Source organism: Oreochromis aureus, linkage group 23 (genome assembly GCF_013358895.1).
Source record: "Oreochromis aureus strain Israel breed Guangdong linkage group 23, ZZ_aureus, whole genome shotgun sequence".
NCBI classification, from domain to species: domain Eukaryota; kingdom Metazoa; phylum Chordata; class Actinopteri; order Cichliformes; family Cichlidae; genus Oreochromis; species Oreochromis aureus.
The window spans coordinates 43,997,743-44,013,126 of NC_052963.1; the positions used below are offsets into that span (position 1 = coordinate 43,997,743).

The 15,384-nt window shown below is 40.0% G+C and overlaps 1 protein-coding gene across 2 annotated transcripts in view; it reads left to right on the forward strand.

The window, feature by feature from the left end:
- The window catches only part of slc44a5b (solute carrier family 44 member 5b), a 41,881-nt gene that overhangs the window by 21,597 nt on the left and 4,900 nt on the right, over positions 1 to 15,384 (forward strand). For both annotated transcript variants that reach the window (XM_031756537.2, XM_031756538.2), the window contains exons 3-20: positions 451 to 524; positions 2,676 to 2,760; positions 3,041 to 3,125; positions 3,259 to 3,372; positions 5,410 to 5,470; positions 5,572 to 5,695; positions 7,475 to 7,558; positions 9,061 to 9,173; positions 9,474 to 9,605; positions 10,247 to 10,346; positions 10,447 to 10,539; positions 11,845 to 11,932; positions 12,392 to 12,654; positions 12,762 to 12,856; positions 12,959 to 13,062; positions 13,178 to 13,251; positions 14,164 to 14,234; positions 14,677 to 14,765. In XM_031756537.2, the coding sequence (XP_031612397.1) occupies positions 451 to 524; positions 2,676 to 2,760; positions 3,041 to 3,125; positions 3,259 to 3,372; positions 5,410 to 5,470; positions 5,572 to 5,695; positions 7,475 to 7,558; positions 9,061 to 9,173; positions 9,474 to 9,605; positions 10,247 to 10,346; positions 10,447 to 10,539; positions 11,845 to 11,932; positions 12,392 to 12,654; positions 12,762 to 12,856; positions 12,959 to 13,062; positions 13,178 to 13,251; positions 14,164 to 14,234; positions 14,677 to 14,765 (1,849 nt within the window). The remainder of the gene's footprint in view (positions 1 to 450; positions 525 to 2,675; positions 2,761 to 3,040; positions 3,126 to 3,258; positions 3,373 to 5,409; positions 5,471 to 5,571; positions 5,696 to 7,474; positions 7,559 to 9,060; positions 9,174 to 9,473; positions 9,606 to 10,246; positions 10,347 to 10,446; positions 10,540 to 11,844; positions 11,933 to 12,391; positions 12,655 to 12,761; positions 12,857 to 12,958; positions 13,063 to 13,177; positions 13,252 to 14,163; positions 14,235 to 14,676; positions 14,766 to 15,384) is intronic.

The following is a 15,384-nucleotide window of genomic DNA, read 5'->3' on the forward strand; positions in this document are numbered from 1 at the left end:
TTGGGAAACACTGAGACGGTGAATAAAGACTCAGAGGGAGAAGGACTCTGAGATGCAGTTTTAAACTAGCAGACTAAGGCTGCTGAAGTGAGAGTGGAAAACTTCAAATAACGGTCTCTGTGGCTGCGGGACAGTTAACCCTGAGGGGGATTCAGAGTCTCATCAGGAAGTCAGTAGAGCTCTACTGCAGTTTCTCTGAAAACATAGTACACAGATGACACTTACTCATCTCTGGAAGTAAAGTACTGAACTCCTTTACCATGCAATAGTAATTACATTGTCAACACACACTATACATTTTTTTCTCTGTGAGGTGAAGCTAATTTCATATTCTCCCTGGGGACACATTACTAAATATATTTGCATATATTACTGATTTAGACTGTTTTCCACTCGTAATCTTGGATTCCTGTGTCACACACTGTTCCCACATCCCTTTTCTGTTTCCAGGAGCTGCACTGATGTGGTTTGCTGTGTTATCTTTGTCATTGTCATCCTTGGATACATCGCTCTGGGTACCGTGGGTGAGTTTGACAGGTTGCTAGTGATTACATCACACAAACTTTCTTAATGACACACAAACATGTACGCACGATGATGAGGTATGTGTGGCTGTGGTGCGGAAGAATGAATTTCTTTGATACCCTGTCCTTGCAGGTAGTTTAAGGCGCACCATATGGCTCATGGTATAAAAAGGAAAGGTGAATGCAAATTGTGTGCTCTGCCAGTGAGGTTTTGTCTGAAGAGGTCAAAACTCCAGCTACACTTGTAGTATATCAAACAACTTTACTGCTTGACCAAAGCTGTTTGATACACTCACCGGACTCACTCCTTAATGCAAATATCTAGTCAGCCAATCATATGGCAGCAACTGAATGCATTTAGGTATGCAGACAAGACGACTTGCTAAAGTTTAAACCGAGCATCAGAAGGGAGAATAAAGGTGATTTAAGTCACTTTGTGTTTGACATGGTCGTTGGTGCCGGACATGCTGGTCTGAGTATTTCAGAAACTGCTGAATTGCTGGGATTTTGCAACACAACCATCTCTAACGTTTGGAGAAAAAGAGAAAATATCCAGAGAGCAGCAGTTCTCTGGCTGAAAATCCCTTGTTGATATCAGAGGTCAGAGAAAAATGGCCAGACTGCTTCAACCAGGATCTTTTTTTGGCACCCATAGTACCAGCTGAGCATTATTTCAAATGCCACAACCAACCTGAGTGCTGCTGCTAACAATGAAACTACATTGTTATGTGTCATGTCACACGGCTCAAATCATCTGAAACTGGTTTCTTGAAAATGAAAATTAGTCCACTGTATTCAGTCCAGTAGAGCACCTTTGGGATGTGGACCAAAATACTGACTTCAGCACTTTGTTGTGACAAAAAATTTGGATAGTTCTGAAGGTAAAGGGGGTCCAACTTGTTACTAACAAGATGTATCTAATGATGTGTTGCTGCAGTGTTGACTTCCTAAAATTTGACCGTCTTCCACCTTGGAAGTGTATTAACTTGTGGTAGCAGTGTGTACTCGCTGAGGTTTACCGCAAAACAAACAAACAAAAGAAAACTACATTTGTCAGCACTTTTGTTTGTTTGGTTTGTTTGGTTGACCTGTTCAGAATTTCTGATGGCTTTTTACAAAATGTCTGATTGGAATTGATATCCACAGCTCCATCAAAGAATGGGAGTTTCTCATGATAAGTAGAATAAGTTGGATATATTTAACCTTTCTTCCTTTAGACTTTATTTCACTGAGCACATTAATGCATGGCATCTCTTCGCTCTTTGTAACACATGTAAACACGTAACAAAGTTGGGGAAAGTCCCAGTGCTGTCACTAAACTGGGCTTTCTCTTGCCAGCTTATTGTCAGTTGATTCATGTTTCAGTGTCGAATTGGAAAGGACTTCCTGTTTCCAAATAATTTTAAAAAGAGCGACGTGTATGACGCTGCATGCAACATGTCTGCAGTCACCTAAAGAATGTGGCCTTCTGCCTTCATCCTTTGCAGTGTCATCGTCCTTGTTGTGACTTGTAGAGCATCTTAATTGTGCTGCCTCACATTCAGCACAGTCCTTCATTGACTGGCAAGGTGAAAGGCCTTAACACGGTGTTGTTTAGCTTGGCTAAATTAATGAAACACAAGCATTGCTCAGAAAATTGATTTTTAGGGCTGCCACCGTCCTATCTAGAGAAAAAGAACAGAACAAATTAGAGGATTGATTTCTTTGTCTTTTGTTGTGTTTCTTCTTAATTACTATTCATACCCTTGCTTAAATAAATTTGCATTTTTGTATTCTTAATTGTTTTGGTTACTTTTAACATACATGGCCTTGGCATGAGGCACTCAGAAATGTTATTGATATAGTGCAGAGGTTTCGTTTTGTTCTAACTGTATCTGAATGCTAATGTGTGTCTTTTGGTTTTTATCAGCAGATCATTTTCTTAGTTATATTCAGAGTAAAGTAGATGTCTGAAAATGTTAGCATTTGTCATTTAGGAATACAGACAGTCTGAACTGGGGTAATGGGCTGGCCAGTGGCCTCATGTTCTTAAGCAGGTAGACCAGTTTGAGTGAGACAGTTTGAGTATACATGAAAATGATTTTGGGGATGATTGTGCAGATTTTAAAATTCAAGCAACTGAAATGAAAAGCTCTGTTGGTGTCGTTTCAGCCTGGATTCACGGTGACCCCAGGAAGGTCGTCTATCCAACAGACAGCCGCGGTCAGTTCTGTGGCCAGCAGAACACCCCCAATGCGTGAGTGGAAAACTGTCTTCTTCTTAAATTGTTTACAGTGGAATAATTATGTTGTCCAATTTGTCTGTCAGCATTATGTTGTTATCTTTACATGAACAATAGCCATTGTCTACCATTCAGTCCACTGAGATGATTCTTGATTAATCCTGGCAAGTTTTATTGCGCAGCACGCTGTGTGAGTGTGAGCACCATGCTTGCTGATAAAACATTGCACAGTAATGGACTTTTGGATCTGTCTAATCTGACTCCCCTTTTTTGTCTTCATCTTTTGTCTTCACAGAAACAAAGCCATATTATTCTACTTCAACATGCTGAAATGTGCCAATCCTGCAGTTTTAATTAACCTCCAGTGCCCTACAACCCAGGTAGGAGATTGAACGAAGCCCCGTTTTGCAGCTCAGTGTACAGTGCTTGATGTTTCTCTCCAACTTTTTCGCCACGCACGATTATGCAAGATTGATGGGCGCTCTCATTAAGACGATGTGTTGCCTTCCTCAGCTCTGCGTCTCAAAGTGCCCTGACAGATTTGCCACTCTCCTGGATGCAATGAATACCAAAAACTGGGAATATTACAAGCAATTCTGCAAGCCAGGCTTCGAGATTGGCAGTAAGGTGAGAGACGGAGGGTAACAGGGCATTTTGCCTTTTTGCAAACTCGATGGACGTGTGAGATAGTGTTAAATCACTGCTGCTTTGAGACCAGATCATGTACAATACATTGGACACTTAGCTGGGAAATATGTGCAGTTACTTAATGACACATGCAAAAATAAATATAGAAAGAGTATATAGGAGTATCTAAGAGGCTTGAAAGTCAGTGTTTGGTATCTCCACCTTTATTCTTAAATACCACCTGATCCGTTATTGGCAAGCTTTCTTCAAGTAGTCTTCAGGAACAGTTCTCCAGGATTCTTGAAGGACATTCAAAGCTATTCTTTGGATGCTGGCTGCCTTTTGTTCTGTTCTCTGTCAAGATGATTCCACACGGCTTTAATACTGTTGAGATCTGAGGAGGCCAATCCATGACTGACAGTGGTCCATTGTGTTTTTATATCCAGGAATGCTTGTACTGCACTGGCAGTGTGTTTGGAAATATTGTCATGCTGAAAATTAAGTCGCCGTCAATATGACATTTTCAGATGGCATTACATGAAGGATCACCATCTGATGGTACTTCTCTATGTTCAGAATTTGAACGAGACCCCAACACCACAGGCTGAAATGCAACCCCAAACCACGACTGAGCCTCCACCATATTTTACAGACACACTGTGGAATGGTCAGGTGCATCTCTCAGTTCCTTTCAGGACTTTGTTGGATATTTTTTCCTATTTCTTAGGTATTTTTTAGGCCTGACACTTATTACAAAGAAATGAGAGATGACTCGTGACTTTAACACAGAACTGCTCTGAGTTTTTCAGAGCTCTTTGGACCTTTTCTTTTTTTTCTAGAACATTTTTGAAACGATTTCATCAGTTTTAGTCTTTCTAATAATGAAGAGCGCATTTTGAGTGAGCTTCAAGAGCTGGGCGGAGGTGAGCTAGCAGCCACTCATGCTTATCACAGCCCTGTTCCGTCAACTGGCAGCAGTTCGGTGGCAATGACGCTGGCATTATGGTACATGAAAGTGAGGTGTTGTGTGGGAGTACTTTACAGCTCAGTCAGACTGTCTGAATTGAATCATAGTTTCCGCTTTCCACGTCATCACTAAGTATGACAAACTCTGTCACAGAGAATAGAATAGAATAGAATAGAATAGAATAGAATAGAATAGAATAGAATAGAACCGAACCAGCACATTAATGCATGGCATCTCTTCGCTCTTTGTAACACGTGTAAACACGTAACAAAGTTGGGGAAAGTCCCAGTGCTGTCACTAAACTGGGCTTTCTCTTGCCAGCTTATCGTCAGTTGATTCATGTTTCAGTGTCGCATTGGAAAGGACTTCCTGTTTCCAAATAATTTTAAAAAGAGCGACGTGTATGATGCTGCATGCAACATGTCTGCAGTCACCTAAAGAATGTGGCCTTCTGAATAGAATAGAATAGAATAGAATAGAATAGAATAGAATAGAATAATCCTTTAATTGTCCCACAAGGGGAGATTTGGGTGTAACAGCAGCAAGAAAGACACATATACAAACAAACAGTACACAAGACACAGAACAGAAACATACACAATCTTTACATATTTACATCAAGGACAATGGTTACCAAAAACAGAGTACTGTACCGTTATTAAATTAAATAAAATTAAATGAAGTGATAAGAGGCAAACCCTGGTTATAGTGTGAATCGGTTGATAAAATGTCTGTCTGTAAAATCTGAGTTGTGTGTTTAGTTTACTTAGGTAAGTTTTTAGATAAATGATAATTATTGTAACTTGCATAAGTATTTTTAAATTACATTTATTTATGGTGCATTTTCAGTTGGACATTTCATTGCAGGACTTGTGAATGATAGAGAAACATACAAGATTTTTTTAAATACTCAAGCAGACATGACAGATTCAAGCAAAACAAGATCGCAAAGTTTAATAGAAAAGAAGTTCTTTTCTGTCTTTGTAATAAAGGCTGTGAGGAGTGAACGCTCAGGGAAAAGTCACTTGTTTTCAGCTCTTTGAATTATTATCTGTTCTGTTCCCTTTCAGTCAGTCAGAGAAGTCATACGAGATGAAGACTGCCCGTCTATGATTGTGCCAAGCAGACCTTGTAAGTGAATCCGAGCAACTCTAAATACATTGTTTCAATAAGTTACTGTTTGTTCTGCCAAGAGGGTAAATACAACAAAAATATCTACAAATGTGTTTTAGTCCTTCAGCGGTGCTTCCCTGATTTCATTAGAAGAAATGGAATTTTAACTGTAGCCAATCAGACCATCTTCAAAGACGGTGAAAATAACAAGAGAAGTGTCGACGACCTCAAAGATGCTGCCAAGTAAGATCTGCTCCCCTGCAACACCAGTCTTTGCCCTACTTGTTTAACGGGTTCATTTTTAGCAGTAGGAGAATCACAGATTAAGATTTGGCAAACAAAACAAACAATGAAACTACATTTTAAAAAAATCCCCTCTAGAATAAAGTGTTTTAAACTGTTATACTGTCTGTAGGGATGCCAACTCTGCACCCAGAGAGATCTGGACAGATATTACAGGGTAGGACCAGTTGGCATTTTACTGATGCCCATGAATGTGTTCAGTCACATTCAAAGTCATCTGCATGCTTATTGCATGAAAATAAAGCTTACCTACAAGCTCAAGAACCCAAGCCAACACTATGGGTCTCTACAAGCTTAGCTGCTTTGTATATATGTATATATGTTATCAGCATGTAAAAGGGCTGAGGCAGCAAACTTCAAAAATCATGTATTTAAACCAATGAGCTGATATCATGATCATACATGATTTGTGTGGCTGCAGTAATCTACCTGGAATAATATAACTTGATGCTTTTTTCTTTAGCCAAGTAACCGCCAACATAAAGTAGAAAGGGCTCAAAAATGATTTATTTCAGCTTTTTAACTTTGCTTCTGCTTTAGCCACTTGCTTTATATAGACTAACCTTCTCACCTGTGCTGTTTATCAATAAGAATACATTCCTATAGTTTTTTGTTTGTGGCATTAGATGCAAAATAGGGCAAGTTAATACCTCAAAACATCAAGTCATCCCCTTTTCTCATCCCCTCTACCTTCTGTGTGAAGTAAAATAGAGAGTGCTGTGCTGCCCCCTGGTGGTCATTAGTTTTGCTCTCCTGGCGCAGATTTTGGGAGCGATCCAAACTCTTGTATGTGACAGTGACCTTTAGGAAGCTTAATTAGACAGTAAGATTTAGAATTGATGCTGGTGTCCTGTTTGTCCCACAGCAGTGTTATCTTGCCCTCTATGTCTCACCAATTTCAAGATATACCTGAGTCACTTCTACAGTAAACTTTTCAGTAATCATATTCTGACTTTGCTGCCAGTTTTGTAGTTTAAATACTCCCCAAGTGTTTAATGACAAGTGGAGCTATTTAATGAACCCAGAAGGCGAGCTTTCCTGTGAAATAAACAGGCGTTTTCTTTTGTGCTTATCTGAGTTAGAGTGAAGGGGACCTGAGGTCTATCCCAGCTTACATTGGGCAGAAGGTGTGGTATGCCCTGGACATGCTAACACCGAGAAACAAACTACCACAAACTCTCACATCCACACCTACTGGTGCAAAATTTCTGATTCCTGTTCTGTTTGAATTCTGATATTCAACAAAAACTCTATGTGGGTTTTAAAGCAGAACATCTTCAGTGGAGATTAAGATAATACTGAATCTGCGACGTTTACTTATTACTGTGGAAATGAAAACGTGACTTCCTGATCTAACACTATTATACTATTGGCTTTACCACAAAGTGCTCCTCTGAATGATATTCACTTCTATACTGTTTTCCACCCTGCTGTACCAGCCGCCAGTACTGCTCATGTAACTAATTGTTTTGTGGCTTTTTGATGAAACTTGAGCAGCTCTTACAACTGACATTATCAAAAACATTTTAGAGCTATAGCTATCTCTGTTCAATGATGAAAGCAGTAAAGATCAATCGGGTGTCAAAACGTTTTTGAGAAATCCTTGTGAACTAAGCGGCATTAGCATAAATCCACCAAAGTGCGTCCCTGTGCTGTTTAATCACTGTCAACTCCTCTTCCTCCTATTTTTTTCCATTTCACCTTTTTACTGAACCACAGAGGTATCGCCAGTCTGCTGAATGCCAAAGAAGTCGGCATGAAGATCTTCGAAGATTATGCAAACTCCTGGATCTGGATCCTCATGTAAGAATGGCTTTTGGTAATTTTAGTGATTAAATTCATATGAATGACTCTTTGTGGGTAGAGAAAAATCACCGATTCATTTATGAGATTATGAAAATGTTCACATTATTACTTTGATAGAAAAATGCTCCTGCTGTTTATCATATTTTAACCCATCAGGCCAGTGTCAACTCACAGTATTTGCAGTCATGTTTAAAGAGGAGGTTGTTTGGTTTTTTTTTAATATTTGAACAACCAAACTTTTGATCCACTAAAAAAAAGGGGATATACTTTAATAATATAAATCCTTTAACAAATAGAAATTAATAGATCTTATATTCTTTTGTATGGCGTACATCCCAGGCCTCAGACATTTGTTGTGTCACCTGTAGCAGAGATTATTTCTCATACGTGTTTTGCACATTTGTTCAGCAGTCTCACATCAGCTTACTGACATGTTTGACCGGATCGGTGGATTTGCTGTGATATGACAGAGAATTCTTGAAACTGCCCAGCGCCAGAGGCAGCACAGCTACCCTAAATCATAACGCACCACCATGCTTCATACTTGTCAGAACGCCCAAACAACTCGGGGATGTTTTATTCCTGTCTTCTGAGCTTCACGTTGGTCCTGGAGACACTGATTGTAACAGCAGTTTGACTGTTTTGAGGACTATTGCCTGAGACTTTTTTCTAAACAGCAGCGTCACAAACACATTGCAGTCACAACACTTGACACCAAAGATGAAAGCAAGGCTCTGAGATGCTTTTAACTCAGGCTACGTCCACACTAATACGTTTTCCTTTGAAAACGCATCTTTTCTCTCCGTTTTGGCCTCCCCTCCACACTGAGACGGAAAACGCTCTCCAAAGCTGATACATCTGAAAACGCCGTTTTCCCGTCGCAGTGTGGACAGTGAAAACGGAGCCTTTTCGAAAACGATGACGCATTTTAGTCATGTGATGCAGTCATGTGACCAATTAAACTAAGATAACGGGGGGGCATTTGTTTTGTTTGCTCTCAGTTTTGACAGCCCTATTAAAGATTAATATCAGTCTGTACATGCTCCAGATAGCTTTCCTTCAAATTCTTTAACTCTCACTCGCTTTTGCAACTTTGTACTTTTGTGTTACTCGCAGCAACAACTCCACCTCATTGTTAGTCCATTTAGAAAACATCAAAGAGCCGGAAAGTAAATAAACGGCAGACAGAAATGAGGCAGGTTGAATCGTCTAGCGTTTCACGCATGCGCAGTACTGGAACATAAGCGTTTTCGGCCGTTTCAATGTGGACTGTGAAAACGACTGAAAACGACGGCGTGGACGCGGAGCGTTTTCAGACGAAAACACCGTTTTCAAATCTATCTGGGCTAGTGTGGACGTAGCCTCCCTTTAAAAAAAAAACTTTGAAAACTTGTTTTCAAAGATGACCACGTGTTGCTTGTCTGGGTATTTAAAATATTTTTTTTTTTGTTTTTCACAAGACTTTATATTGTTTTTTTGTTTTGTTTGTGGTGCTGCAGAGGTCTGGTGATAACCATGGTGGTCAGTCTGCTCTTCATCTTGCTGCTGCGCTACACTGCTGGTGTGCTACTGTGGCTCGTCATCTTTGGTGTCATCGTTGCAGTGGGATACGGTGAGGATGCAGAAACACTTGCCTTTGGTTTGCTGTGTATTTAGTCCAAGTGTTAAAAGAAATTGAAGTGAATGAACTGAAGAAGCTTCTCGGATGAGAGTTGAAACGTTTTCAAACTTAAAGAAGTCCAGACGCTTTTCTTTCTAAGCTCCTTAGACTGCGATGACCTGGATGACTGAGAACCTTCGCAGATGTTAAAAGAAATTATTTTACCTGTGCCTTTCCCACCAGTTGTGCTGTGAGCATCATGGCGAGACTGGTAGATCATCTTCACTGTTTCATTGTCTCTCTCTCTCTCAGGCATTTGGCACTGTTACTGGGAATACAGCAATCTGAGCAGAAAGCCGGGCTCCAATGTCACCATCACTGACATTGGCTTCCACACAGACTTCAGCATTTATCTTCAGCAAAGCCAGACGTGGCTCATCTTCAGTAAGTTGTCATCCACTAGCAAAGCAGCACTTCCTGTAACGCTGGTTTCTGCTTTACGTGCACAGCAGTTTCCTGGTTATATGTATTACTGCTGTTAATTCCTCACAAACCAAACATAAATTGTCGACATTGTTTGTCTTGGTGAGCTTTTCAAAACTGTGATTATAGCAAATATTTTTGATTTAGATGCTTGAACTGGGAATGTTTCGATCTTTTATGCGTGTAATCCCAGCCTTTGCTGTCGTGTCAGGTTGGTATGCTGTTCTGTACTTACAGACATCCTATTCTTGTGAAAAGGAAATCTCTCGACCTCCTTGTGGGAATCTATTTAAATTTGTCACAGATGTCCATTTGAACTCAAGTTTGAACTGATTAGATTTAGATGATCAAAGGTCAAGGTCACTGACTGTCAGGTCATCTGAATTATCAGGAGCACCCAGAGGGAACTGCTTTACATCTGGCACAAACTGACTTGGACTCACGGATGACCTGATCAGAAATTAGTATTCAAGGCCACTGTGATCTAACCAGCACTTTTTAGCCATGACTCACGAGTTCATGTGCTCATTTTGAGCTAGCACTTTCTAAATATCTAAAAGCATATTTGTTACGCTGCTGTTGACTCGACCTTTGTTTTGTAGTGATCTTGCTCTCTGTGACTGAAGCCGTCATTGTGATCATGCTGATATTTCTGAGGTCAAGGCTGCGCATCGCTATTGCGTTACTGAAGGAGGGAAGCAAGTGAGTATGGATACTGCTTCTGATAATTAAACATAATAATAATAAACAGTGCGTTTTGCTCTTTTTCACGAATTTAATGTTTTTCTTGGGTTTTTTTCAGGGCAATCGGCTACATCATGTCCACCCTCTTCTACCCTGTCATCACCTTTTTCCTTCTGGCCATCTGCATCGCTTATTGGGCTGTCACAGCAGTGTATCCTTCCAAATACTGAGAAACTGAAGCAGAGTTTCATGTAGAGAATTAAAGGAGTTGAGCTGCCTTGAAGCAATCTGTTTCTTACTACAGACGAATTGCAACATGTTAATTAGAATCATCCCCAAGATAATGTGTAATATCAGTAAAGATGTTAGATTAAACAGGTCTTTCAGCTTTTTTGATGTTGTGCCACAGCATAATTTATCTCAGGACACTTGAAATAGAAAAGTAAAGACGACAGTATTAGAGGGAAAGCTAGTAGTTCCCTTTGAGCGTGCATTCAGCAACAGTGGAGAGGAAAAAGTCTTCTAGAACCAGGCACAGGTAAGTCAGACCTCTGCATGGATTGGTTGTTGCATATGGTCACAGGAGACTTTGCTAGGTACACCTTGTTATCACAAGGTTGGACTCTCTGTTACTTTCATAACTGCCTTATTTCTTAATGGCATCAACAAGGTGCTGAAAATATTCATTTCGGTCCATGTTGTCCTGACAGCATTACACAGTTGTTGCGCATTGGTCGGCTGCACGTCTAGGATGCAAATCTCCCGTTCTACTGCATCCCACGGGTGCTCTGTTGGATAGATCTGGTGACTGTGGAGGCTGGTTGAGTTTATGAACTCATTGTCATGTTCAGGAAACTAATTTGAGATTATTTGAGATTATTTTTTGACATGATGATGGAAATGGTTGATGCTAAACAGCCTAAAGTATCCTCCACATGATTACACCACCATCACCATCCTGAACCAGTGAATTAAGGCAAGAAGGATCCATGCCATCCATTCATATTGTCTGTGCTAAATTCTGACTGTACCATCCCATTTTTCCAGCTGAAACTCATCAGACCAGGGAACCTTTTTTTTAATCTTCTGTTGTCCAATTTTGGTGAACTTATGCTGCATCAGTTTTCTGAGCTTACAGGAGTAGCATCTGTTGTGTCCGTCTGTTTAAAGTTTCGATGTCTTGTGCGTTCAGAGATGCTCATCTGCAAACCTTGATAAGAATGATTGTGGTTGTTTAAGTTACTCTTCCCTTCCTATCAGATCGAAGCAGTCTGGCCTTTCTCCTGTGACCTTTGACTTCAGCATTTTCACCCAGAGATTTTCAGCACTTAGTTGCTTCTTTGTGATTTGCTGATTAGATATTTGTGTGAACAAGCAGTTGTACAGGTGTGCCTAATAAAATGGCCTGTGAGTCATTGTAACAAGTAAGTGAAGCAGTCAAGGAAGTCCAACTACATGTTATTTAACTCACTGATTCTTGAGTGTTGAAATTTTCCTTTAACTAGTTTACCCTCAGCTTCTTAGCATCATCGGGTAACGCAGTCTACAAGGTCACACCTGCTGATGATAAATGCATGTATGCAAACCTCACATGCAATCCACAGGTTAGCCCGATGCTCTCTTACAGTTTATTACTGAAAATGTTTAGTTACCGTGTAATTTCTCCATCACTTGGCATGCAAAATATCTCTTGATCAGATTTGTTCTCTGCAGTAAAGCGTAATTAGTCAAATTAGGTGTAATATGTCTTATTAATAAAATGTCTCAATGTAAATAGATTAGATGTTCCGATGTAAATCGAGTTCAATTAGTGGCTGGCAGCGACAAACATTTATCTGACAGATGTTATTTATCAGCCAACGAGTAATTTGAGCATGTAAAAAGATGAATATGCAAGGATTTCCCTTAAAGCTATTCATGTGGAAATAATTTATATTCAAGGTAGAGGCAGGAAAGACCAGAAGAGAATAGTGGCGATTAAGTATCTTGATTATGGTGACAAATAGAATCCTATTATTACTATCTGACAGCACATCAAGATCTAATCTGCTGCTTTATTTCAGACCTTCAGTAAGACCAACATTACCAAGGTGTGCCCCGGGTCACAGTGTATGTTCGCCTTCTACGGTGGGGAGAGTCTGTACCATCGCTACATCTTAGTTTTCCATCTGTGTAACCTCTTTGTGTTCCTCTGGCTGGTCAACTTTACCATCGCCCTGGGCCAGTGCACCCTGGCCGGGGCCTTCGCTTCCTACTACTGGGCCCTGAAGAAGCCAAAAGACATCCCTGCATGCCCCCTGTACTCCTCCTTTAGCAGGGCTATACGGTGAGTACAGTCCCAAAACAAGCGCAAATCCGTTAAGAAGCTGAAACCTGAAAGTAAGAACGTGAGGAAAGTGTTCTCATTTAATATTCTACACTCTTGTGGTGCAGTTATCACACAGGTTCTCTGGCCTTTGGGTCGCTAATCCTTTCTGTGGTGCAGATGATCCGAATTGTTCTCGAGTACCTGGATCACAAACTGAAAGGCAAGCTTGGAAACCCTTCAAGGCCTCTTACTAATTTATTACTGATTATTTCAAATGACTTTTTGTTGATGGTATTTATTTATGTTCCTGATTTTTATCCAGTTTCTCAAAATGCCTGCGCTCGATTCTTGCTCTGCTGCCTCAAATGCTGCTTCTGGTGCCTGGAACATTTTATCAAGTTTCTAAACAGAAATGCGTTCATTATGGTGAGTAATTTCTAGTAACACTCATTTATTGCAGACATCTGTTAGCAGCTGTTAATTGGTCCAGCTTCGGTGCTTAACTACCCGCAACCCAGCGCTCTCTGCTTCTCACCAACAGATGGCAATATATGGGAAGAATTTCTGCACCTCCTCCAAGGATGCTTTCTTCCTCTTAATGAGGAATGTTGTTCGGTAAGTCCCAGTTAAATGTTTTAGAGCCACATGGCTAAAAAAAACCCTCAGCAGAGTACAGATGTCACGCTGCTGAGGTGGTAAAGCTAAAGCTTCTTCTTTACCATAAAAAATGCCAGAACGTAACAGATATGGGCAAAAAAACCAAAGAAGTATATTTACTGTTTTCATGTTTGTGAAGTAATGGGGCAGTTTCAGTTCACGTAATGCACGGGAGGTTGTGTCTCTGCTGTTTGTGTTTCTCTTCTACCTCAACTTGAGGTTGGCCGTAACTCAGGAGGTAGAGCAGGTCGGTAGTTCGATCCCTGGCTGCTCCCATGTGCATGCCAAATATCCTTGGGCAAGATCCAAGTTGCTCTCTGATGTGTCCATTGGAGTATGAATGTAAATGTTAGAATGGGTGAATGAGGGTGCTCAGCTAGAGGTGACAGGCACAATAAACAGGGGTGCACATAAGTGGTCCGCAGGTGCGCATTCGCTGTCAAAATAAAAGACGCGCACCAGATAAGAAGTTGCAACGTGCGTTTGCGTACATATAAAAGGCACTGTTTTTGTCCGCTAGAGTGGGATTTCCACGGCATATTCTGCTCCACATCTCTGTGCGTTCATCATTTGTTTGAAGCCAGCTCACCTCCTGCAACCACTTTTCCGAGAATACGCGCTTCTTTTGCGGTTCGGACTCCTGACATTTCTCTGGAGGTGGAGGAACACCAAAGTAATTGCTTAAAGGAGCTTCTTCGACATCTTTAAGAGTTCTAAACAAATGTCTGTCCTCCTCCAGAAAATCTTATGTACGCAAACGCACACGCGTCTTTTATTTTGACAGCGAATGCGCACCTGCGGACCACTTATGTGCACCCCTGTTTATAATAAGAACCAGTCCATTTACTCAAGTTGTCTTCCTCCTCGCAGGGTGGCCGTCCTGGACAAGGTGACCGACTTTCTGCTGTTCTTGGGAAAACTGCTTATTTCAGGAAGTGTTGGTGAGTTTTTGTATTTCGATTCATGCAATAAGCTCTGTTTTATTTACTTATTTAATTTGCATCATTATAAGTTGACACTTACATCCCAGTAGGTGGCTGACATGAATTTGGAGGACCTTGATTTCACTTCACTTTATAAGAGCTTATATATTAAACGTAAACCTTGATTCTAGCAGTTACTCTAATTTATACTTGCAGTGTTTGAAAGGATTTATTGCATGGCCTAACCACTTTGTTGTTTTGTTTCAGCAGCTTTTTATATTTGCACGTCCTTTATTGTAAACCTTCAGTATATCATGAGACCCTTGTTTCAAGTTCTACCCACTCTGTGCTTAACCTCCTTTAAAGCCGATGAGGATTTGACAGTTTTTGTTTATTTCAAATGATGTAAGAAAATATATATTTGCTTGTTACTCAATCAGATTTTTATTATTTTTTTCAGGTGTTCTTGCGTTTTTCTTCTTCTCACGTAAAATACCAGTTTTTCAAGAGGAGGTGCCATCACTAAATTACATTTGGGTCCCCCTATTGGTAAGGAATTAAGAATCTACATCTATACTGTGATGAATATAGTTAGTATTTGGAAAATGACAGAATTTTTGTAAAAAGAAATCAAACAATCAATATGTGAGTGAAATGTAGACTTTTACCTTTATTCATGGGGTTTAACAAAAATGTGTTTGTTTGTTTTATCTTTAGGACTTACTTAGGTACACAGTGCCCAATTTTCAGAGGCTCAAAAGTAATTGGACTACTTACTAGCAAGCAGTTTGATGGCCTCAGTAACCCTAGATCATATATAAACCCTAGATCATACAAATAAATCTATCAGAGTTCACTGATGGCAGAATTATTTCTATGGTTAAAAAAACAGCAACAACGTTATGAACATATAAAGTTATGTTAGTTTGTCTAGTTAAAAGTGAAAATGAGGGACTACTATAAAAATAATGTTAAAGCTGAAAGTCTGGACTTCAATCACATCGTGATGATTTGATTTAAAATTCTCTTTACAGAGGCACAATCACGAAAAATGTTTAATTGTCCAAAAATATATTCATATTCTGACTTGGTCTTTTACACGGTGCACAAAAAAATGATGTAATCTATATTCTTTGTTGTACTTTGTTTTCTTGGTACGGTGGAAAAA